Genomic DNA, 21721 nt, shown 5'->3' on the forward strand with positions numbered 1-21721 from the left:
CAGCTCTGGGAGCTGGGGGCTGCCTCATGTCACCTGAACAGTCTCTCTGGCCGACCTCACCCCTCCTGTGGCTTCTTCACACTCACCCACCCGGTTAGACATAAGCTGCCCCATATCTCCTTCCCAGCGGCAGCAGACACAGCAGACAGCAGGCCAAACTCCATTGGCAGAAATGCCCTGCCCACCTCAACTGGGCCCCTGTGACCCCTTTGTGCCATTGCCAGCCGCCTTGAGCCCTGCTCCCTTCTGCCATCTTGTCTGCTTTCTCCCTGTGCCTATTGGAACCCAGCCCCTCTTCTGGACACTCTCTCCCTGGACTCATCTTCCTGAGCACATGCTCAGCAGTGGGTCCTGCCAGTCCCTTTCGCTGGCAGGGCAAGCTCAAGGCCTCATCCGTGTGCACCCCTGACCTCCCTTCCCACAGCGGCCCAGCTTCCAGACCTCGGCCCTGCCCACAGCTCTGGCCACTGATGGTCTCCGGGAGCCTCCGCCAAGGCTTCGTCTAGCCGAGGTTTTGTCCTTGCATTCCCTGAGTAGACACTGGCCCTGCACACTTGGCTTGGGGTTCATTCCTTAGCTGCCTCTCCTGCCTCTGTGGGGTTCAAAGGCCAGGAACGCTCTCTGGAGCAGGTGTCTGTACGCTTGGCTCCCGCAGGCAGGGAATCCTGGACGAGGAGCCGCACACCTGCTCCGGGAGAGGTAGGGGAGGGGAGTGGCGATGCCTGCCCGGCACGTGAACAAAGCCAAGTGCCTGAGGGTAGCAGTGGAGCAAAACTGCTGTGCGCGGTGAGCTGGACTCTGGGAAGGCAGTGTGCAGCCCACCCAGGGAAGCGGGGCCTGCCTGCGGCTCAGGCCGAGTAAGGTCCATCTCGGGTTGAGGGGCGTGGGGACAGCGGAAGGCCAGCTCAAGCAGCCTTCAGGGAACGTGGACTTCGTGCCGCCAGCTGCCATCAGGCACGTGGTGTGGTCCGTGTGTTGCAAGCATGCCTGGCAGCGGGCAGAGACTTGGTAAGGGTGAGCTGTCAGCCGAGCACAGGCCTCGGGGAGGGGGCCTGGGCAGGGAGCGGGTGGGGAAGGATGGACGAGGGCAGAGGGGACACTTGTCTCCAGCCTGGGGGGGCCGTTGGACCCTGACAGGGCTTACGTGGGAGTGGCAGGGGCAGCGTAGGCCATGACGAGCTGCCTGTGGGCGTGGGATGCTAGCTTACAGCGGGCTTCCCTTCAGAGATGCTGGGGTACTGGCTCCGGTTAATGGGCCAGGTTTAATGGGGTGGCGGGTAGGAGCTGGGGAAGCCCTGGGGGAGGGGTCTCAAGCCAAGTGGACAGCAGGTCCCATGAGCGAAGGCTGGTCAGGAGTGTCCACTGGGCTGGGGGCTCAGGAGGGCTCAGGGCCGTGGAGGGACCCCTCTGTGAGGAGGGCGGGGATAAGGGCAACTAGCTGACGGCTGGTGCACATGTCAGAACCGGGGCAGCAGGGGTAGGCTCTGGAGCGGGGACAGAGAGAGCCACAGGAGGCCATGCAGGACCAGCTGGGGCTGAGGCCACGGAGGGGCAGGGTCTGGAGAGACTGCTGGAAGGTGCCAGAGGCAGGCCAGGGGGCCTCAGGGTTGCCATTCCGCTTCGCCCTGGGGGCTTGGTCTGCAGGTGTCTGGGGGGGGCGTGCAGTGCCACCTGTCAGGTGATCGCTGATGGGCTCCCGGGGGCCTTTCAGAGCCAGAGGAGCAGGACAGTCCTGCCTGGAGGGGGGTCAGTGACCTGTGCCACTGCCCCTCAGGCCCAGGGTGGGGACAGTGAGGTCTCACAGGACCCTCTGTCACACCAGGCAGGTCCCAGGCACGGGTGGCAGATAGCATGTGATCTGGGAGCCCCAGGTTCCCATCCATTAGCCAGGCCTCCTGGCACAGCGCTCAGGACGTGGCTCGGAAGGCTGCGAGGAGGTGGAGGCATGGAGAAGCTGCTGCCCTCACCCTCCGCCAGAGCCAGGCACGGCCAGCAATGCCTGTCCGGCTCCTGCCTGTCTGGGTCCTGCTCGCCGCCTCACTCTGTCGACGCCCAGACCCCTCCCTGCCGTGGGGAGGAAGCGGCAGTGACAAGAGTGAGGAAGGGAACACAGAGCGCAGAGGGTCCCATTTATTGGAATTTTACAGACAGTAGAATGAGAGGAAGGCACCCTCCTGACCTGGACTGTTCCCTCCTCTCTGCCCTCAAGGGCTCAGCACAGGGACGAGACCCTCACCCAGCAGGTCCCCCAGAGGGCAGCACTCCAGTGGGGGGGTGGGGGAGGCTGTATGCCGAGCCAGGGAGCAGGGACAGGAGGGGAGACGTGCACCCTCACCTCGTGGCTCCATCGCTCGCCCCTGAGGCCTGGTGTTGCCCCCAGACCCGGGAGTGGGCTGGCAGACAGGGCTCATGCAACACTGGGTGGGCGGGAGGGGGCACGGAAACCCAGCCCCGCTGCCCTGTGGCGGGGTAGGACGGCTGGAAGGGGCCATGCTGGCCGCGGCGGGTCCGGACAGAAATGTCTGCAGTGTACACACGGGAGGGTCGAGGGGCTCCCTGTCGCAGGCAGCACACAGGGACGAGAGAGGGGAGCTGAGAGGAGCTGCCACGCTGGGGTAGGGACCAGGCCGGGCATGCCACCTGAGGGGCCCCACACGAGCGGGCTCAGGCTACTCCTTGGCGCGGCCAATGATGGTGAGGATGTACAGGAAGATGTTGATGATGTCCGTGTAGAGGTTCAGGGCAGCGAACACGTACTCCTCCGGGCTCAGGGACAGCTGCTTGTTCCCCAGCAGTAGCTGAGTGTCCACTGCCAGGAACTGGGGGTGACAGAGTGGCCGTGTCGAGAGACAAGCCCCCCGCCCAGCCCCCCGCCCAGGCCTCAGCCCCGTCACTCACGCAGGTGAACAGCAGAGCACCCAGCGAGGCGTACACGATCTCCAGGACGCGGCTCCGGATGAAGATGCAGAGGATGGCGAACAGGATGAGCACCACCACGCTCACCAGGAGCACGCCCACGCAGGATGTGAAGTCATAGCGGGTCTGTGGGCACAGACGCGTGCAGGGGGCACTGGCGGCCGCTGCCCCAGGGCACCTCTGGGCCCCGGGGGTCGGCAGCCCTGCCCCGGGGGGCCCCTCACCTGCATGGAGAAGATGACCACTGTGAAGCAGACGGTCGTGGTGATGCCTACAGCCATGATGACCGCCTCGGTGTTGTAGAAGCTGGCGATCATGCCCACCATGTAGGACAAGCTGACAGTCAGGATCGACTGTGGGGAGATGGCGTGTCAGCACTCAGAGCCGCGGCCCCTCCCGCCCCGCCCCACCCCCTCTGTTGCTCCAAAGCCTGAGACGTGGGGTGCTGAGGCAGGGCCCTGGGAGTTACCAGCGCAACAAGGTTCCAGGGGTGCTTCCGCCGGAAGTCCCCACAGCAGCTGAGGACAATGAGAGAGACGAAGAAGACGGCATAGGAGACGTAGTAGGTCCAGACGTTCTCCCGGACAAAGCCCTTCACCTCCCCGACGAAGGTGAACACAGCCACAGTGGACAGGGTCACAGACAGCTGCAGGGTCAGCACCAGGAACACCTGGGGAGGGAGGCGGCTCAGCGCCCCGCCAGCACAGCTGCCCACACCCCCAGCCCCCGAGGCCCACCTTGCGGATGAAGGCCTGGCGAATGCTCTTGTCATCCCAGTTGGTGGCAGGGAAGTCCTGGTTGTCATAGTAGGATGGGGGCCCCTCCTCGTGATAGTTCCCATGATGAGGTGCTGAGGAGCAGGACGGGCAGTCAGCACCCCTCACTCATGTGGCAGCCCCTGCCCTCGCCCTGCCCTGCCCGGATACTCACAGCCAGGGTCCTGTGCTGGGAAGGCCTGTGGCTGTCCGTAGGGGTTGGGGGGAAAGGGGCTCTGCGGATATGGCCCCTGCGGGTATCCCCCTGGTGGGTAGGGACCCTGGGGGTATCCCCCTGGGGGGTAGGGGCCCTGGGGGTAGCCCCCAGGGGGGTAGAGGCCCTGTGGGTAACCACCTTGGGGGTAGGGGTTGGGGCCCTGGGGATACCCTGGCTGGCCATAGGGGGATGGCTGGAACGCGGCCTGTGGGTAAGGGGCCCCTGGGTAGGGTGCCATGGAGGGCTGGGGCCCTTCCGGATATCCAGGGTTGGGGGGAGGATAGCTGTCCCCAGACACCAAGAAACTCTTTTCATGGGACATGGCCTCAGCTTCTGTGGTCTCCCCCTAGAGGACGGAGAGAGAACAGTTAGCCTGCCGCGACAGAAGCCAGCCAGGCGCCCCACCTGCTGCCGGGAACCAGGACGGAAGGAGCGGGATTATGACCTCTGCCCCAGGGCAGCGGGGAGTCCCAAGCCGGGGGTCAGGAGAGGCGGGTGGGGGCCGGCTGGCTGCGCTGGCGGCTTCAGCAGGGGCCGCCACAGACCGACCCCAGAGGGGGAGAAGGGGAGGGACGAGGGAGTGACTTTGTCAGCCTCGGGATTCTGGGGCTTCCGCGGTTTCTCACAAGCACCTCGAGGGGCCCTGTCACCGCTGCTGGCGTCTTCGGGTCAGAGCTCATCCTGGGTGTTGGCGGGGGGCGCGGTCGGGGAGGTGTGGGGGTGTGCCCGGACCCTCCCCTTCACATCCCGCCCCTTAAGCAGCTTTAAGGGGCCAGGGCAGGCGGCTATTTCTATCCCAGGAAATCCTCACGCCATCTGTGATCAACCAGAGCCCTGAGCCCCTCTCCCAGAGCAGGGCCCGACCGTCCCTCGCTACCGGGTGGGGGCAGCAGGCCTGGATCGGCTGCCGGGCTGCCTGCCGGCGGGGTACGCCAAGAACAGCGGGTTGCGGGGGTGTGTGGGGGATGGAAGAGACCAGAGGGCGCGCAGGGGAACAAAGCGAAGCGGACGTGGGGGCGAGGCGGGCGGCGGGGACGGCGGCCAGGGACCCCGCACCGAGGGCGGGGTGGGCCCTCTTGCCCGTTTGGGGGGCGCTCGAGCGGCGGTTCCACTGTCGCAGCGGCGCGCCGCCCCCGCCCGCCTGCCCGCGCGGGGTCCTCCGGCTCCCCGCCCCCGCCGCCGCCGCCGCACCCCCCTCCCCGGCCCCTGCGGGCCGCGCGGCGGCTGGACCGACAGACTGACCCACCGCGACGCCTTTCGGCTGCGCAGGACTCCAGCGGGGGTGGCAGCGGCCGGCCGGCTGAACCGGTAGACACGCGGCTGTGTTAGGGCCGGGGACTCACCAGTCGCGGGGCGCCTCAGGACGCTGCGCCCACTGTCCGCTGCGCGGCCGCGGGGTAGGCCACCGCTTCGTCCGCACTCGCAACCGCACCCGCACCCGCTACGCTGCCGGCTCGGCTGGGCCTGCGCCTGCGGCTCGGGAGACGCAGCGGGGCCGTGTGACGAGGCGGGGCCGCGGGCGGGGCCTGGGGCGGGGCCGCGGACGGGGCTCTGCGGGAGGGCGGCGCCTCCCCGGATGGATCCTGCCCCATTCCGCCGCCCTGCTGGTGTCTTTCTCGCGCTTGTCCACCGAGAGTTGGGCTTGGGCTCTGAGAGCTGTAGACCTGGAGACTGACACCTGGCCTCTCCAATTTGGGTCAGAGAGTCGAGAAATTTATTCCTAAATTTGAGATTTGCTGAGTTTTGACTAGCACTCTCCATCCCTCCTTGACCTTGAAACCCCACTTTCCATTTCATCCAAGGCTATCCCAGATCAAGAGACCTGATTGTATAATTGCTCAGTCCTCTCCGTTAAGCTAGTCTAGGTCCCTACTAGATCATTTATTCTCACTTAACAAACTCACAAACAGTAAGGGTGGCGTTCTTAGCCCTGTTTCTCTGCTGAGGGACTGAGGCTTAGAGATGCCCCAGAACCGGAGGTCAAGTTAACTTCCGTGGGCTTCAGTGGTCTTGAGAAGAAGCACTGCCTGCCCCAATCAGGGACATCCCCTGGGGCGCTGTCTCCTGGAATCCCTGCAGGAGTGCCTCTCCCTCTGGGGCCTAGGAGTCCTACGATACTTTCTGGACTCCTGGATGGTGGCCTCTCCCAGGCCTGGCAGTGGTTCGGAAAGGCTCTGTCCTGTGCAGGGGATGTGTTGGTTCCGTGTTGAAAAACTGACCCCAACGTGGGGAAGCCCTGATCTGTGCCTTTGCACATGTCCTTGGCATAAATACCCCATCATGGCTTATTTCGACTGACCACCAGTTTACAAACTGACTCACAAAGATTCCCCCAAATTGAACAATGTTGCCGTCATGATGTGAGTTGTTCCGGCACACTGCCACCTGGGGTAGATCCTCCACAGTAGGTATAGGTATAATAAGTAAATTATACATTGTGTTAGAAGGCAATGAGTTCCAGTCCAGTTCAGTCACTCAGTCGTATCTGACTCATTGCAACCCCATGAACTGCAGCATGCCAGGCCTCCTTGTCCATCACCAACTCCCAGAGTCTACCCAAACTCATGTCCATTGAGTCTTGAGTCGGTGATGCCATCCAACCATCTCATCCTCTGTCGTCCCCTTCTCCTCCTGCCCTCAATCTTTCCCAGCATCAGGGTCTTTTCAAATGAGTCAGCTCTTCGCATCAGGTGGCCAAAGGATTGGAGTTTCAGCTTTAGCATCAGTCCTTCCAGTGAACACCCAGGACTGATCTGCTTTAGGATGGACTGGTTGGATCTCCTTGCAGTCCAAGGGACTCTCAAGAGTCTTCTCCAACACCACTGTTCAAAAGCATCAATTCTTCGGCACTCAGCTTTCTTTATAGTCCAACTCTCACATCCATACATGACTACTGGAAAAACCATAGCCTTGACTACATGGACCTTTGCTGAGAATGAGTTCCATGAGAAGACAAAGCATAGAGCAGGCAGGGGTGACTTCAGGTTTTATACAACTAGAAGTTAATACAATTTGAGGGTCCTTTTTTAAAGGAAAAAAACTAAAAATGACAAAAGTGAAGTTGAGGTCAGGGCTTTAGGAGGGTCCTTGAAGACTTTTAAGTTCAATTAAACCTGCCACCAAGAACCTACCAGGTGGCTCTGTGGGAAAGGCTGGTCTAGAAGAGGGAAGGGCCAGTACAAAGGTGTCAGGGAGGGAGGGTCTGCTGCACTTGATGAAGGAACGTGGGGGATACAGGGGCATTCAGCCAGCAGGGACTGGGGCCTGGTCAGTACAGCCTGACAGGTCTTCCAAACGACTTTGGCTTCATCATGGTCCAATCTCTAGCAGCTGTTGGTGTGACTTTTAAGGCCCTCTGTTGAGGTTGGACGGTGCGATAGGGCAGGAGTGGCAGAGAGAGATCAGTTCAGAAGTCAGACACGTGATCTAGACGAGAGATGACAGGCTCGGACCAGGGTGGGGTCAGCTCAGGGTACAGGCTGGACAGGCCCTCAATCCCTTGCAGAAGTAGCAGGGGTTAAGGGGAGTTTTTGTGGCTGAGGGCTAAGTGGGAGGTGGGGGTGGAGAGCACTGTGGGCCACAACTCTTCCAGAGGCTGGAAGCCAATGAATACGGGCACCAGGGAAGGGGTGACTGGATGGCAAGAGGGAGTGTGGGTTCTAAAGGTGCAGCCAGGCGAGAGGCATGGCAGTGCCTTGGGCCAGCAGTGATGGGGACGTACCCCTCCAGGGTCAGGAGCTGAGCTGCTCGCCTTCGCCAGGTGGGAGGTCGGCCACCTTTGAGTTGTTGAAGGGTGAGTGCAGGTGCAGGCGCCAAGGTTGCTGGGGAGAGTGGAAAGCCAGCCTCAGCCAGACCCAAAGTCTCTGCAGTGGGGAAAGGGAACACAGAGGCTTGAGGTCTTTGAGTTGGGGGCAATGACTCAAGAACCCCGGCGTATTTACCAGGGAGGGTGATTGGCCGTCTTGAGGTTCACAGGGAAGGGCCAGTGGGAGTGGAGGACCTCCCGGGGCCACTCCCCCCATCCTGCAGCCACTGGGCTGGGGTGGGACAGACGACAGACGGACGGGACTGGTGGGCGGAGGGCCGGAGGGGCGGGGCGGGGGCGGGGCTGGAACATCCTGCAGGAGGAGCCTGAAGAGGGAAGCACCTGAAAGGCCACACTCGCACAGCACTGCTCGCTCCTCCCTTCCTGCAACAGTTTCGGTTTTGCTTTCCTGTCCCAGGGTGTGGGGAGGGAGTCCTGGCTGAAGGCCCGGGTTGGGGCAGCTCAGGCTGGGGTCGGGGAGCGTAAGTGGGGGGATGTAGGTCGCATGCACAGTGAAGGGGACGTCAGGGAACGCTACCAAGGGACCCGGGCTGCGTGAGGTGGAACGGTGGGGCTGCTGCCTACCCCCTCTTCTGGCCCCAGGGTGGCGATGGGAGAGGCGGAGGCGGAGGCGGGAGCGGCAGTGGAGCTCAGTGGTCTGCCCTCCAGCGTCCCAGACGAGCTGCTCACGCTCTACTTCGAGAACCGGCGAAGCTCTGGGGGTGGGCCTGTGGCGAGTTGGCAGAGACTCGGCCGTGGGGGCATCCTCACCTTTGAGGAGCCTGCAGGTGAGGGACCGACGGAAAGGGACAGCCTGGGCCCCTCTGGCCGCTGGCCCTGACCGGCACGCTCCCCTCGCCCGCAGATGCCGCGAGGGTCCTGGCCTGGCCAGAGCACACTCTGCAGGGGGCTCGGCTGAGCCTGCGGCCAGCCCCACCACGCGCCTCTGCGCGCCTGCTGCTCCAAGGATTGCCTCCTGGCACCACACCCCAGCTCCTGGAGCAGTACGTCCAAGCTCTGCTTTGTGCCGCCGGGCACCCGGAGCAGCCTTGCCACACCTTGGCCAGTCCCCGACCAGATCGTGCCCTGGTGCAACTGCCCAAGCCCCTTTCTGAGGCAGGTAAGAGGCGGGATTGGGGCGGCCTGCCTGTTAGGGGAGGCACCCTGTGCTGACTTGCATCCTCCCCGCAGAAGCTGGCGTCCTGGAGGTGCACGCCCGGGCCCTGGGCCTGGAGGGGGCTGAGGTCTCCCTGGCCTGGGTGCCCCAGGCCCGGGCAGTGCGTGTGGTAGGAGGCGACCCCCCTGCAGACCTGCTGCTGCTGGAGCTGTACCTGGAGAATGAGCGCCGCAGTGGCGGGGGGCCCCTGGAGGGCATGCGCAGCCTCCCAGGGCACCTGGGCACCGTGGTCTCCTTCCAGCACTGGAGGGGTGAGTGGGGCAGGACAGGGCTGTTCCCCACCATGGCTTGGAGCCCTGATGACCTGTTCTTTCCCTTCTTCCAAGTGGCCGAGCGGGTGCTGCAGCGGGACCACCAGCTGCAGGGCTCACAGCTGAACCTTGTCCCCCACTACGATGTCCTGGAGCCTGAGGAGCTCACTGAGGGCTCCGGCGGAGGGAGCCACCCAGGCGACTTGGGGCCTGCGGCCCCCAGGCACATTCTCCAGGAGGCAGGAGGACCAGCAAGGGCACAGCATTATGCTGGGGATGTCACACTGGGCTCTGAGGAGGCGCCAGGGCAGTCAGGAGCTTCTCTGAGCACAGGCCCTTGTTTGGACAGCTCGTTGCTGGCACGGGCCAGGCCAGTCAGCTCAGGGTCTTCAGAAGAGGAGGGACCGGGGAGCCCAAGGACTGTGGGGTCTCCGGACCCAGTGGAGATCGCCATGCGCTCTTCAGAGCAGGTGGCGTCAGTGGGCTTGGGGCCCGTGGGGTCACCGAGGCAGGAGGGCCTGGTGGAGACGGTGCTGGCAATGGAGCCGGGAGCAATGCGCTTCATTCAGCTCTATCATGAGGACCTTCTCGCCGGCCTCGGAGACGTGGCTCTCTTCCCGCTTGAGGGCTCAGATACGACTGGATTCCGGGTAAGCAGCCCCTGAGGAGTCCTCACCTTTAATCCTCCTCTGGTACTGGGGGCTCTGGGTGCCTTTCCTGTGCCCTAAACTTGCCAACTGCCCCCCCACCCCCGCCCCACGGTCCTGCAGCTCTGCGGAGCCCTGGCCCCGTGCCGGGCAGCCGAGGAGTTTCTGCAAAGTCTGCTGGGTAGCGTTAGCTGTCACATGCTAAGCCTGAAGCACCCAGGCAGTGCCAGGTTCCTGCTGAGCCCAGAGGGGCAGCACCTTCTCCGGGAGCTGGAGACACGGTTCCAGTGCGTCTTCTGGACAGAGCATCTGGCTGGGGCCGTCCTGGACATGGATCTGGAAGAGGTGGACATGGAACCTGCCCCGCCCTCCCCTGGTTCCCCCCGCCAGGAGCTGCCTCCACCCTTGCTCAGACGCCTTGGGGGGCAGGTGTCCTGGGAGCCTTGACACTCTCTCCCAACAGGTGGGCCCCACTGAGGCCCTGCAGGCCCTCCCTGGCCTCTCCTCCACCCCGTGGCCTCCAGACGATCCGGACAGTGACCAGGAGAACTCAGGCCTGGGTAGGGATCCCTGAGGCCCCGGGACATCCCGCAGCCTTTCTTGACCTCTGGCAGCTCTGTGCTGCTCTGCACTGTGCCCATCGGCTGAGCGGATACTCTCCAACCCCTGTCTCCATCTTCCTCCCGGCCCCTGACTGCCCGTCCTGGCTGGGCTCGACCCTTGACCGGGTGCCTCTCCCTGCCCCCCAGAGGAGGTCCGAGAGCTGCTGGCCACCCTGGAGGGCCTGGATGGCGAAGACTGGCTGCCGCTGGAGCTAGGGGAGGAGGAGCCTGAGGGGCAGCCAGAAGAGGAGGTGACACCCCCCAGGTCTGGGGAGGGGCCCTCGGCCCCCAGCAGAGAGTCTGGGCGGCTGCAGGAGGAAGCCGAGCTACAGCTGGCACTCTACCGGTCCCTGCAGCCGCGAGGCCAGGGAGCCGAGCAGGAGGAGGCTGCGCTGCAGCAGGCCCTGGCCCTCTCCCTGCTGGAGCCGCCCCCCATGAGAGGGGAGCAGGAGCTCCTCTGGGGCCAGGGCCCGGGTGGCTGGGCCCAGCTGGAGGTGCACGCCGCCTTTGAGCGGGATATGGACGAGCTAGACCGGGCCCTGGAGGCTGCCTTGGAGGTGCACATCAGGGAGGAGCTGGTAGGGGCCCCGGGCTGCGTGCTGCCCGCGGAGCTGTGTGCCCGCCTGGAGCGGTGCCATGGCGTGAGTGTTGCTCTGCACGGTGGCCACATCGTCCTCCGCGGCTTTGGGGTCCAGCCTACCCACGCGGCCCGCCACCTGGCAGCACTGCTGGCTGGCCCTCGGGATCAGAGCTTGGCCTTTCCCTTGGCGGCTTCCAGCTCCACGCGTGAGTCCACAGGCTGGGAAGGGGCGAGGAGGGCAGGGGCCACTGGTGCCCTGGGCATGGTCTACAGCCTTTCTCCTTCCTGCCTCAGTGCCACAGCAGAGGCCGAAGGAGCCCCTGGGCAGGCTGGAGCGTCTCTCTGATAGCAGCAGTGAGTTCCAGGCGGTGGTGCAGGCTTTCTGTGACACGCTGGACACGGCCCATGGCAGGATCCACGTGGTGCGGGTGAGGCCACTCTATCTTGCCGCCTCTGGTCTCCGGACTCCTGGCACATTTTGCTTTGCAGAGCCCGTGGCCAGGGAGACAGAAAGCTGTGGAGGTTGGGGGTCCCAGCCCGGGTCCCCACTCTGCCAGTGACAGTCAGGTGCAGAGCATGGGGTGCTGGCACCATCTCGTGGCTTCTCTGAGGATTGCTCCTTCCGCAGACTGCACCTCTGGGGGCTCCCCTGCCCGCCATGGGGGTGGCTCCAGCAAGAAGAGGGCTGCCTGCAGCTTCCTCCTGCATTCACTTGTAAAAAGTGGCAGCTCTGAGCATGGTCTCGTTGCCAAAAAGGCTGGGAACTACTAGTGGGGGGCCAGGAGGAAGGAAAAGGAGGCTGAGAAGGAGAGGCTGCAAGGCAATGGGGTGGATGATGGAGGCAGTGGCGTCCCGAGGGCCGGTGGGGCCAGAAGGAAGGGCTGAGGAGGAAGCTGATTCAGGCTGGTTGGCTCTGTGAGAGCAGTGCCCAGAGACAGGATAACTGAGCACAAGCTGGGCTGCACACTTACGGCCAAGGGGCCGGAATCTGGGGCCAGCTGAGAGCTGGGAAGCCAGGTGGCCCCTTTGACTCTTGAGGCACCGAGCTGTGGGTGGGTGGGCCTGGGGTGGGGTAGCAGCATCAGCAGCCTAGATCTGGTCAGAAATGCAGAAGCCTAGGCCTTCCCCAGCCCTGGCCCGGTCAGCCAGCAGCAGCACCACCGCTCTCCTGGTTCTACTGCTGTAACTCCACAGGGAGGACTCTGCTTCCATTTCTGGACTTAGCAGCCATCACCCCTGCCCTTTGCGGAGGACAGACCTCCTGCACTCGGGCCCCAGGCTCCTCTTGAGGTTCAGCTGGTTGCCTGTGCAACTTCTTCCAGCGGGACCTCTGTGACTCATGTGGTCCGCTTGAGTCTTTTCTCCACTTAATTTTAGAGACTGTCTCTTGTCTCCCTCCAGAGAAGATGTGGAGAATGGACTTCCCTTCTCCCCGTCATTTCTTCCCTCTTCCATCTCACATTTGGTCAGTGACATTATTTTTATGTTGGCAAGGTTGACAAACCAACATCATCGTCTGACTGTCATGAAGCTCCATGCTTGGGCCATCAGTTCAGTTCAGTCGCTCAGTCGTGTCCAACTCTGTGACCCCGTGGACTGCAGCATGCCAGGCTTCCCAGTCCATCACCAACTCCCGGAGCTTGCTTAAACTCATGTTTGGGCCTTAGGTTGATCAATATGATAATGAAAAAATATTTACCACTGGACCAGAGAGGGCAAAGGGGAAGGAAAAACCTAGTTATTAAAACCATATTGCCTGAAAGAGAATATTCTGGGTGTCAAGGGCAAATGGCCATTAATTTCATTTACTCTCTGCGTTTTTCTTTGATGCTTGGCTACTGAGTTTCTCCTGGTGACTCCGTCACCCTCTTGCATAGATTCCTTTTCTGTTTAGTAGAAGTATCTCCTTGAGTGAGTAGTAAACACCTTGGACTTTTAAATTTATTTTGCCTTTTGCAACTACAACTTGATATTGATATTTTTTCAAACAAAACATGCTGTGTTTATTAAAATATTTCTATGAACTTAAGCACAGCTGATTCTTATGTGCCTTAATCTGTCCTTATTTTGTTTGCACCATAAATAGTGTGGCTGGGTATAGCAATCAGGATGAAAATATATTTTCCTTCAGATGTTTGGAAGACTTAACTCTTTTTCTTTCCTTCTCAAAATTTTTTTGTTCTTGGAAAGGTAAGAAAAAAAAACCCAACAAAACCCTTCTGTGGCCTCTTAGCATCCAGTATTAGTGGTGAGAAGCCCAGTATGAGAATGTGAGATTTTTTCCACTTTTGTATATCGACTTTGGTGTATGTGTGCGTGTGTGTGTGTGTGTGTGTGTGTGTGTGTGTGTAGTCTTGTAGAGTTTCCTTTCACTTTGAAGACTGATGTTTTCCCAGCAGGTAGGGGCCATGGGTGTGCCTTTCCCATCGTCCTTGGCATTTCTTTCCATCTGAAGATGCCGCCTTCAGCTCAGAGGAACTGTCTTCCATCAAGCCCTTATTTGCTCCCGGCACATCTGGCGTCTTCTTGTGGAGTTCCTGCTACTGAGATCTTAGACTTCCCGGCCCCTCTCCCACATCAGTCCTCTCATAGTTCCCAAGTCTTTCTTTAGCTCTTCACTGAGTCACTTCCTGATCTCTATCTTCATCTTATTATTTAGCTTACCCACTGGATGCAGTTCAGCAATTCCATGCTTAATGTAAGAACACTCTAATTTCCAGACTGTTTCTTTTTCACAGTAGGTAATCTTGTTTCATGGATACAATATTCTTTTGCATCCATCTGAAGTGACGAGAATTTCTTAAGAAACTTTTTGGGTCCCTGAGTCGGCTCCTCCTGGTTGACTACCAGGTCGGTCACCAGGTCTCCCATCGCTGGGAAGTCCCGGATATCTCCTGGCATTGAGGGTGAAGTCCTGCCTGCAGTGCAGGCACCGGGCTCAGCCTCTCTGTAGAGGCGTGGCTGTGGGTGCTGGGTTTTGGTTAGTGGATGGGTTGTCCACCTGCAGTCCCCTCGGAAGCCCTCCGGTGCCACTTGGGGCCCTGTGGAGGTGGCGAAGGTCAGCCTCATGTGGGCTACTGAGTAGAGCATGGCAGGAGCTGTGAGGTCTCCCCAGGCTCTGAACTCCTCCAAGAGGGCTCTTTGGGGTTCAGCCCTGCTGGGTGGCCCAGAGGCGCAAGTAGCCTGGCTCTGACTGATTCCACCCCCCAACCCCCTGCCTCAGGTGGAGCGAGTGCTACACCCACTGCTGCAGCAGCAGTACGAGCTGCACCGGAAGCGCCTGGAGCAGTGCTGTGAGCGGCCGGTCGAGCAGGTCCTGTACCACGGCACGGCGGTGCCCACCGTCCCCGACATCTGCGCGCACGGGTTCAACCGCAGCTTCTGCGGCCGCAATGGTGAGGCCTGGGTCCCTGCGGGGGCGGAGGCTCTGCTCCCTGGAACCACCCTGACCGCCCCCCCTCCAACCCCGTGCATTGCCCCCCGCAGGTGCGCTCTATGGACAGGGCGTGTACTTCGCCAAGCGTGCCTCCCTGTCGGTGCTGGACCGCTACTCGCCCCCCGATGCCGAGGGTCACAAGGCAGTGTTCGTGGCACGGGTGCTGACCGGTGACTATGGGCAGGGCCAGCGCGGGCTGCGGGCACCCCCTCCGCGGCCCGCTGGGCACGCGCTCCTGCGCTATGACAGCGCGGTGGACTGCCTCCACCGGCCCAGCATCTTCGTCATCTTCCACGACACCCAGGCGCTGCCCACCCACCTCATCACTTGCAAGCACAAGTCCCGGTTTCTCCCCGAAGACGCCCCTGCGCCCCTGAGCACCTCCCCAGCCACCTGACCCTAGAGGCCCCCCTCGGCCCGGCCTCCCGCTCCCTATTGCCCCGCACAGCCCTACCGCCCCGCCTCCTGTCGTGGTGCTGTGTCCCCCCCTTGGGCAGGGTTCCCCGGACCCCGGCTTGGGCCGGGCCGACCACCAGGGGTCAGCAGAGCCCGGGTGGAGGGTGGCCGGGCCAGACCTCGCCCGAGCGCGACTGTGTCGTTTGAATAAATGTGCCTGTGAAACCTGGCGGGGTCCCTGCTGGAGCTCTGGGTCCGACCTCTGTTTTGAGGGTGGCTAGGGGCGGGGCCGAGGCAGAGTCGCAGCGACTGGGGGGCGGAGGCCGACCCGGCGCGCCCCCGAGCGACCCCGCGTCGCCCTAGTGTCACGCACGCTCCCCTAACGGCGTCTCCTTGGCGACGGGCGGCCCTCTGAGCGCGGGGAGTGAGCTGTGCCCGGCGGCGGAGGCGGGGTGGGGGGCGCTGTCCCAGAGCAGCCGCGCTGGCGCTCCGGCCCCGCCGCCACGGGGAGCCCTGGCCCCGCAAGCACTCGGGCGCCAGGACCGCACGGGCGGCGCTCGGTTAGGGGCCGGGGCGGGGCTCTGGGCTCGCCCCGCCCGCACAGCCTGCGCAGCTTTCCCGGCACCGGCAGTCCGGCCGCACCGGCCGAGCCCAGCGGAGCTGAACCATCGCGCAGGTAAGACCTGGGCCCGGACGAGGAGGCGCGCGGCGGGCGGGATCCGCGGGATGGGGTGGGGGCAGCCCGGAACCAGAGGCTGCGTCGAGGCCCTTCCTCCCTCGGGAGGATGCCACCTCCGCGCGCGGAGACTGCGGAACTGGACGGGCGGTGCCCGGGGTGTGGGCAGGAAAGGCTGCCGGCGGGGTGCGGCTGGTGGTGGGGCGCCGGGCGGGGGGCTGGCCGGGAGGCAGGGTGCGGAGGGGCTGTGCAGGGTGGGACGGGCCGGGGCGGGGCGGCCCCCAGCTCGGTGCCCGGCGTCTCCTCCCAGCACAGAGCCCACATTGTGCCCCCGCGCCAGCTCAGCCCCGCCAGGACGGAGCCCGGTTCACCTGCACGCCCGCGCGTGGGGCCCGGGCGCTGAGGGGCGTGCGCGCGTCGGGTGCCGGTGCGCTTCTGCGGCCCCGGCTGGGCGTGTGCGTGCCGCGCAGGGCGGGCTGCTGGAGCGGCGGCCCAGGCTCCCTCCCAGCCTCCCTGCAGCAGAGCTCCTGCGGCCCACGCCGATGCGGCTTCAGCTATTTATAGGGCTTCACTGCGGAGACCGAGGTGGGGCTGCGCTGGGGTGGGGTAAGGCGACGGGGAGCCCTGTTGGAGGTAGAGCTAACGTCGCCGGCTTGAGGTCTGGGTCCTTCCCTGAAGGCCTCTGAGGGGAGGGGCAGCAACCAGTGGTTTCCCATGGCCTGTCTTGTTTGTTGATCGGAGGATTAGGGGAGACAGGGTCCAGGTTTGGCACAGAGGAGCCAGAGGCCAGTGTCGGTGTGATGGGGTGGAGGTTGGAATCAGTGGCCTCTGAGGGGGTGAGGCCCTGGGCAATGGTGTGGAGGGGCCAGTGTTTGGGTGACTAAGACAAGGGAGCGGCAGTGAGTGTTGGGGGGTGTCAATATCTCAGTGCTGCAAGGAGTGAGGTCAGTGTCTTGGGGGGGGTCACTGTGTGGGTGTCTGAAGGATGAGCTGGAGAGGTGAGGCCAACCGTGGTTGGCGGGAGAGGGTGGTCCGTCCTGTCAGTGTTGAGAGGGTTCAGCGTGTGGACGAGGCAGGACGTAGGAGCGGTGTGGGTGTCAGTGTCCAGGTGACAGGGCGCCTGCGGTGGGTCCCTGTTTAGGTTAAGAATGTGTAGGTCAGTGTGGGGCAGTGTGCCCCCATACATAGAGGTGTGATCCCCTCCTGCTTTCTCTCCAGGAGGCCATGTCGGGCGAGGACCAGGAGGTTCGGGCAGTGGTTGAGGATGGCTCCAACGGGGGCAGTGGCTCGCCCAGCCCTGGGGACACGCTGCCCTGGAACCTGGAGAAAACCCAGCGGAGCCGGCGAGGTGGAGGTGGCCCCGGAGGAAATGGAAGTGTCCTGGACCCTGCCGAAAGAGCAGTCATCCGCATTGCAGGTAACGCTCAGGAACTCGGTCTGTCCGGTTCATCAGCTCTCGCCCGTTGGCTGAGCCCCTGCTGTGTGTTCTGCGCGGGGCTTCAGGAGTCGGAGAAGAGGCCCGGGGCGGCTTGCGGGGCGGCTTGCAGGGCGGAGCGGGCCTCTCGGTCCCGAGTGACTGCGGGCAGCACAGCGCCACCTGCTGGCCGCGCCCGGTCAGCTGCACGAGGCCGGAGGTGGAGCTTGCGGAGGGCGCCTTGCCGCTCTCAGGATGAGCCCTCAGGCCCCAGTGATGGTGACACTTCCTTAGGTTGCTGGGGCAGAGCCGCCTCCCAGGGAGTAGAAGCATGTAGGGGCAGGACAGGAGGGACCGCCTGGTTGGTGGAGCCCCAGCCCCTCCCTGAGCCAAGATCCGGCCTGGCCTCCAGTAGCTGTCATCCTGGAGGAGAAAGGGGAAGGTCCGGGGCAAGGACCCTGACCGTGTGGGCTGGCAGCAGACAGCGGCTGCGCCCTCTGGGAATTAGGTGACGGCTTGTGCTGCGAAGGGAGGAGCCAGCTGGGGGTCTCCAGGTCAGCCACGCGGGCAGGACAGAATGATGATGAGGGGGTAGAGGGGGGCGCGGCGGGCGGCACCCCTGCAGGAGGCCGACGTGGGTGGGAAGAGGCCAGGAATCCCAGTGCTGGGCGGGACGGTGTAGGCGGCAGCGAGGGACGTTGTGGGTGGGAGCACAGGGACAGCTTGTGGGGATGTGGGGAGCTGGAGGGTGCCGCTGCCCGGGGCCTTGTGGGCGCAGCTGGACCGCGGTCTTTTTCACATGTCACATCTGGATGCGAAGGAACGAGGCCCTCTCACTCAAGGGAAGGTGAATCCTGAACGTGCTACCGCAGCCCGGACCCCGGCGCTGTCAGCGCCCCCACCCCATCCCTCCGTGCGGTCCCGCGAGCCCTGGAAGCCAGGGGCTTCTGGACACGGGGTGCGCAGCGTTTGCAGCTGGAGGAACGCTGCCGGGGCGTTCCGGGGGAGGGCGTTTCTCAGCCCTGGGAGACGGGGCTTGCCAATCTGATGGGTGGCAAGGACATTGTCTTTTTAAAAAATCATATTTTCTTCTGTACATTCCTGATTTCAGCCCTTTTATTCGTAATTTTTAAATTTTCTTTTTAGCTTAAGAATTTCATACCGAAAACACTTGATTTCCTAGGTTGCAAGGGAAAGCTTCTCGATAGCGGCGGCGGGGGCGGAAGCGGGTGGGCGCGCCAGGGGCGGCCAGGTGAGCTCGCTGGGTCTGGCGGCCAGCGAGGAAGGGGGCCCCTGCCAGGCCAGGCACGCAGATTTCGGGACGTCGTTGGGCAGGCGACCGGGTCGGGGGCGGGAAGGGGGTGTGCGCCCCGCCGGGAGGAGCGCGGGGCGGAGACTAGGAGCCTCCGACGCCGGGAGGCGCCGGGGCTCGCGGCCGCCGCTCCCCCGGGCCCCGCCCGCCCGTGGGGCATCCTGGGTGCGGGGCGGGGCGGGGGCGGCTCCTTTAAGCGGCGCGCGCGGCTGCAGGGGCCGAGTGGCCGCCGGGGACTGGAAGCCCGCTCTGCGCCGCAGCGCCCGGCTTGTCCCGCGCCCGCCGCCGCCATGGCCGCCCTGCCGCCGCCCGACGAGCAGGACTTCATCCAGGCCTACGAGGAGGTGCGCGAGAAGTACAAAGGTACGGCCGCGGCCCCCGCCCACCCTGCGGGCTGCCTGCCGGCCGACTGGCCGGCCCTGACAGGTCCTCCGGCCCGGCAGTCCGGCCTCTGACACCTCGTCTGCGGGGGTCGTCCCGATCGGAGCCCAGACCCCCGGCTCACCCCCCAGCCTCACTCGACCGGCGCGGCCGCCGGCAGCGCGCTCGGCAGAGCCCGGTGGTCATGCCCTTAATAGGGCATGGTGCGGCGCGGGCGGGTGGAGTGGGCCGCCCTGGCCAGTGTCCTGTGTCCGGCGTCCGTGCACAGCAGACACGTGGGTCAGTCTAAGCTGTCCCCTACCCCTTGGCTGGGCGCGTCCTCCAGGAGCGCGGGTGGCCGCCTCTGTCTGGCAGTGGGTCGCATAGCTGCTGTCTTTCCTCACCTCCCCAAATTGGTGAGCACCTAGGCTGCTGCCCAGCCTTGGCAGGGACCTGGCGATGCCCCTTTACTGTCCGCTGGGGAGCAGCTGTGGGCTGGGGAAGTCGGGTCAGCCCCCTCTTCCTCTCTACAGGAGTCCACTCTGGGGCTTTGGCAGACCTCTGCCCCTGCTCCACCCGCCAGGGGCCCCTGGGTCTGCCCAGGCCTCACTGCTGTCCGCTGCCCGCAGCCCAGCTGCCTGGGGCGTGAGCTCTGAGCAGGCATGGGCGCAGCCCTGGCCCCTGGCCCACAGAGGCTCAGCAAGGGTCGAGGTGGGGCGCTGGGCAGCGCTCAGCCAGAGCAGGTCCCAGCCCACATGGCTGGTTAGGCTGGCTCTGACCCCAAGGGCAGTTCAGGGAGAGAGGTCCTGCTGGGACCTTGCCTGGAGCCCTGGGCAGCCGCTGTCCACCCACTGACCTCACCCAGGCAGGGGAGGTTTCACCAGGCCCTAGGCTCATCTCTGCTGGGCGGTCATCCACTCATGGCTGTCCGGGCCCTGGCCGGGTAGACGTGCTGCGTGCTTCCCCCACCAGCACTGTGGCCGACCTGCTTGCTTCTGTGACCAGTCGCTTGGGCTGGAGACACTGCTGTGACTGTGAGCTCCTGAGCCTGCAGGGAGGGAAGGTGCATCTTGGGCAGGCTGGCCTGGCCCAGGGGCGTCTGTCTGGACACGTCCAGGGCAGGGGGCAGCCGCCCACCTGGGCCGCAGCCCTCCTGGCAGGCCCCAGGACGGAACTGTTCATGAATTGGCCGCTCTGAAGGAAGTGGGGACGCCGCACAGAACGAACAGCGCTCTGTCCAGCACCTTCCCGTGTGGCTCCAGAGCCCATCAGGAGGTCAGGCTGGAGTGTCCCGGCCTGAGAAGCCCTGGCCCGCTGCTCCCTGGGGTGGTGCCCATCTCTCAGGAGTGAGGCCTGACAGGACCCTGTGGGCTTCTAGGACTGGCATGGAGCTGCCTTGGTCGTGCCTGTCCCGGCTGGCCTGGTTGCTGCCTGCGGGTGCAGGGCACCTTCCTGAGGTGGCCAGTGCCGTGGCTCAGCTCTGATTGCAGCATGGGCCTAGGGCGGCTGAGAGCAGCGAACTGGGGAAGCAGGTGTGGGGGCTGCTGGTTGGGGTAGGGAAGGCTTCTGGGGGACCTGAGTCCCTCAGCTCCTGGCTTGAGCCATGGGAACGGGCAGGGGGCTGGGCTGGGCCCCGGCTGGTCAGGGCCACGGCCAAGGCCCGAAGATGGTTTCAAGGAGGCAGAAGAGGCTGGGCTGTGGGCTGCGGGCCTGACGGCTGTGAGCCCCTCGGACCCATGGAAGCCTGAGGTCCTGGCCCATCCGCCCCCGGCGTGGAGTGCTGCTCACAGCGGAGAAGAGGGGTGAGGCCTGCTGGGCTGGAGACAGGAAGGAAGGGGTTCCCCTCCGGGGGCGCAGTGAGCACTAACATGCTCGGCCCTCAGGGACTCCTGCCCAGCTCTGCACACCCGCTTCTGGTCACTCACTGGCCGGGGAGGGCCTGGTGCCGCCTACCTTGCCTCATCCCCGCTGGCATTCACCCTGCCCCCACCCTTGCCCTGTTTGCCCTCTTGGACGCACCTTCCCCATCTGCCTCCAGAATCCAGCCTCTGCAGTGACCTTCGTGCCCTCCCTGGACCCCGGGGCACCTCCCTGTCCACACTGGACCTCACAGTCCACACACTGGATGTGTCACTCCCCTGGAAATCCCCCACGCTCCCGCTCCCCACAGCGTCCTGCTCCTCCCAGGGCCTTCTCCACTTCCTGTCTGCCGGCCCCTGGCTCCAGGGCAGATCCCCACAGGGCTGGAGAGCCAGGCGGGGCTGGGGGAGGCTGCAGAGGCCTGTGGTCTCTGTGGGAGGGCAGGGAGGGGGAGTTCAGGTGATGCAGGCCGGGCTATGGGGGGAAGGTATATGGTGAAAGAGCCCCCCAAAGCCCCGTGGCGGCCCTTTGCACGTGGGTCCAGAGGCCTGTCCAGGCAGATGGGACACAGAGTCCAGGACAGGGAGTAGGTGGTCCAGCCAGGAGGGTCTGGGCAGCCTGTAGAGAGTTCAAGGCTGTGTCTCGGGGCTGGGAGCCTCAGTGTGGATGGGGGGAGGGGGGCTGGAGGGTGCCCTCCAAGCTACTGTGGTGGTCCTGGAGGGGGCACGGACGTGGAGCGGGGAGGGCAGAGGTGAGCAATGTCGGCGGGGGTGTTTGTGGGGGCAGGTCCTCCAGGCAGGGGTGGGGTAGGGGGTCTGCTGGAGGCACCCCCGGGAGACCGTCGCTTAGAGAGGGTGGGGCTGGGAGGAGGCGACAATGGTGTGGGGAGTGTCCTTGAGTCCGCAGGACGTGTGCCTGGCTGGTGGGGTTCCCTCACCTCCCTGTCTGGCCCGTCACGTGTCCCACCCTGTCCCATCCTGGACTCGGCTACCTGTGTCCCTGGCACCAGCCCCAGGCTCTCAGCCAGGACTCAGGGCGCTTGCAGGGTGAACAGGTGATCGCATGGGGTGTCATCTTTGGTGGCCAGAACTCAGTGGGCAGGATTGGGGTCTGGCAGTTATTTGGGGCTCATCGGAGAGGGCTTTTGGTCTGTTTATGGTCAAAAGCTAAAAACAGACAGAAAAGCACTATGAGAATATAAAGAAAAAAAGTGAAAGTCTCACTTTGGGTCCCTAGTCTCACTGGCTGGGGTGACCATTGTGTGTGAGTGAGTGAGAGAGAGAGAGAAAAACAGAGAGAGAATTCAGTGGTTTTAGC

At 63.8% G+C, this 21721-nt stretch overlaps 3 protein-coding genes across 6 annotated transcripts in view; 2 read left to right on the plus strand and 1 right to left on the minus strand.

Moving 5' to 3' along the window:
- Positions 1–2150: 2150 nt before the first annotated feature.
- Positions 2151–5357, minus strand: GRINA (glutamate ionotropic receptor NMDA type subunit associated protein 1). The gene is made up of 7 exons (XM_068983763.1): positions 5232–5357; positions 3847–4234; positions 3654–3766; positions 3386–3586; positions 3141–3269; positions 2899–3042; positions 2151–2819 (listed from the first exon to the last, which is right to left on the minus strand). Exons 2-7 carry the CDS (start codon positions 4208–4210, stop codon positions 2670–2672), a joined length of 1101 nt encoding a protein of 366 aa, XP_068839864.1. The 5' UTR covers positions 4211–4234; positions 5232–5357; the 3' UTR covers positions 2151–2669.
- Positions 5358–8156: 2799 nt separating this feature from the next.
- Positions 8157–15002, plus strand: PARP10 (poly(ADP-ribose) polymerase family member 10). Of its 3 annotated transcripts, XM_068983305.1 has the most exons (10): positions 8157–8481; positions 8559–8813; positions 8885–9121; positions 9197–9771; positions 9892–10113; positions 10232–10328; positions 10518–11156; positions 11245–11378; positions 14174–14345; positions 14437–15002. In XM_068983305.1, the coding sequence occupies exons 1-10, from the start codon at positions 8304–8306 to the stop codon at positions 14781–14783; spliced, it is 2856 nt and encodes a 951-aa protein (XP_068839406.1). In that variant the 5' UTR covers positions 8157–8303; the 3' UTR covers positions 14784–15002. The 3 variants fall into 3 exon arrangements, with proteins under 3 accessions (XP_068839406.1, XP_068839403.1, XP_068839405.1); XM_068983302.1 differs by having other exon boundaries at positions 8885–9771; XM_068983304.1 differs by having other exon boundaries at positions 8888–9771.
- Positions 15003–16682: 1680 nt separating this feature from the next.
- Positions 16683–21721, plus strand: part of PLEC (plectin) — a 52547-nt gene continuing 47508 nt past the window's right edge. For both annotated transcript variants that reach the window (XM_068984096.1, XM_068984100.1), the window contains exon 1: positions 16683–16875. In XM_068984096.1, coding sequence (XP_068840197.1) covers positions 16683–16875 — 193 coding nt within the window. The remainder of the gene's footprint in view (positions 16876–21721) is intronic.

The sequence above is a fragment of the Capricornis sumatraensis genome, chromosome 11 (genome assembly GCF_032405125.1).
Source record: "Capricornis sumatraensis isolate serow.1 chromosome 11, serow.2, whole genome shotgun sequence".
Lineage (NCBI taxonomy): Eukaryota > Metazoa > Chordata > Mammalia > Artiodactyla > Bovidae > Capricornis > Capricornis sumatraensis.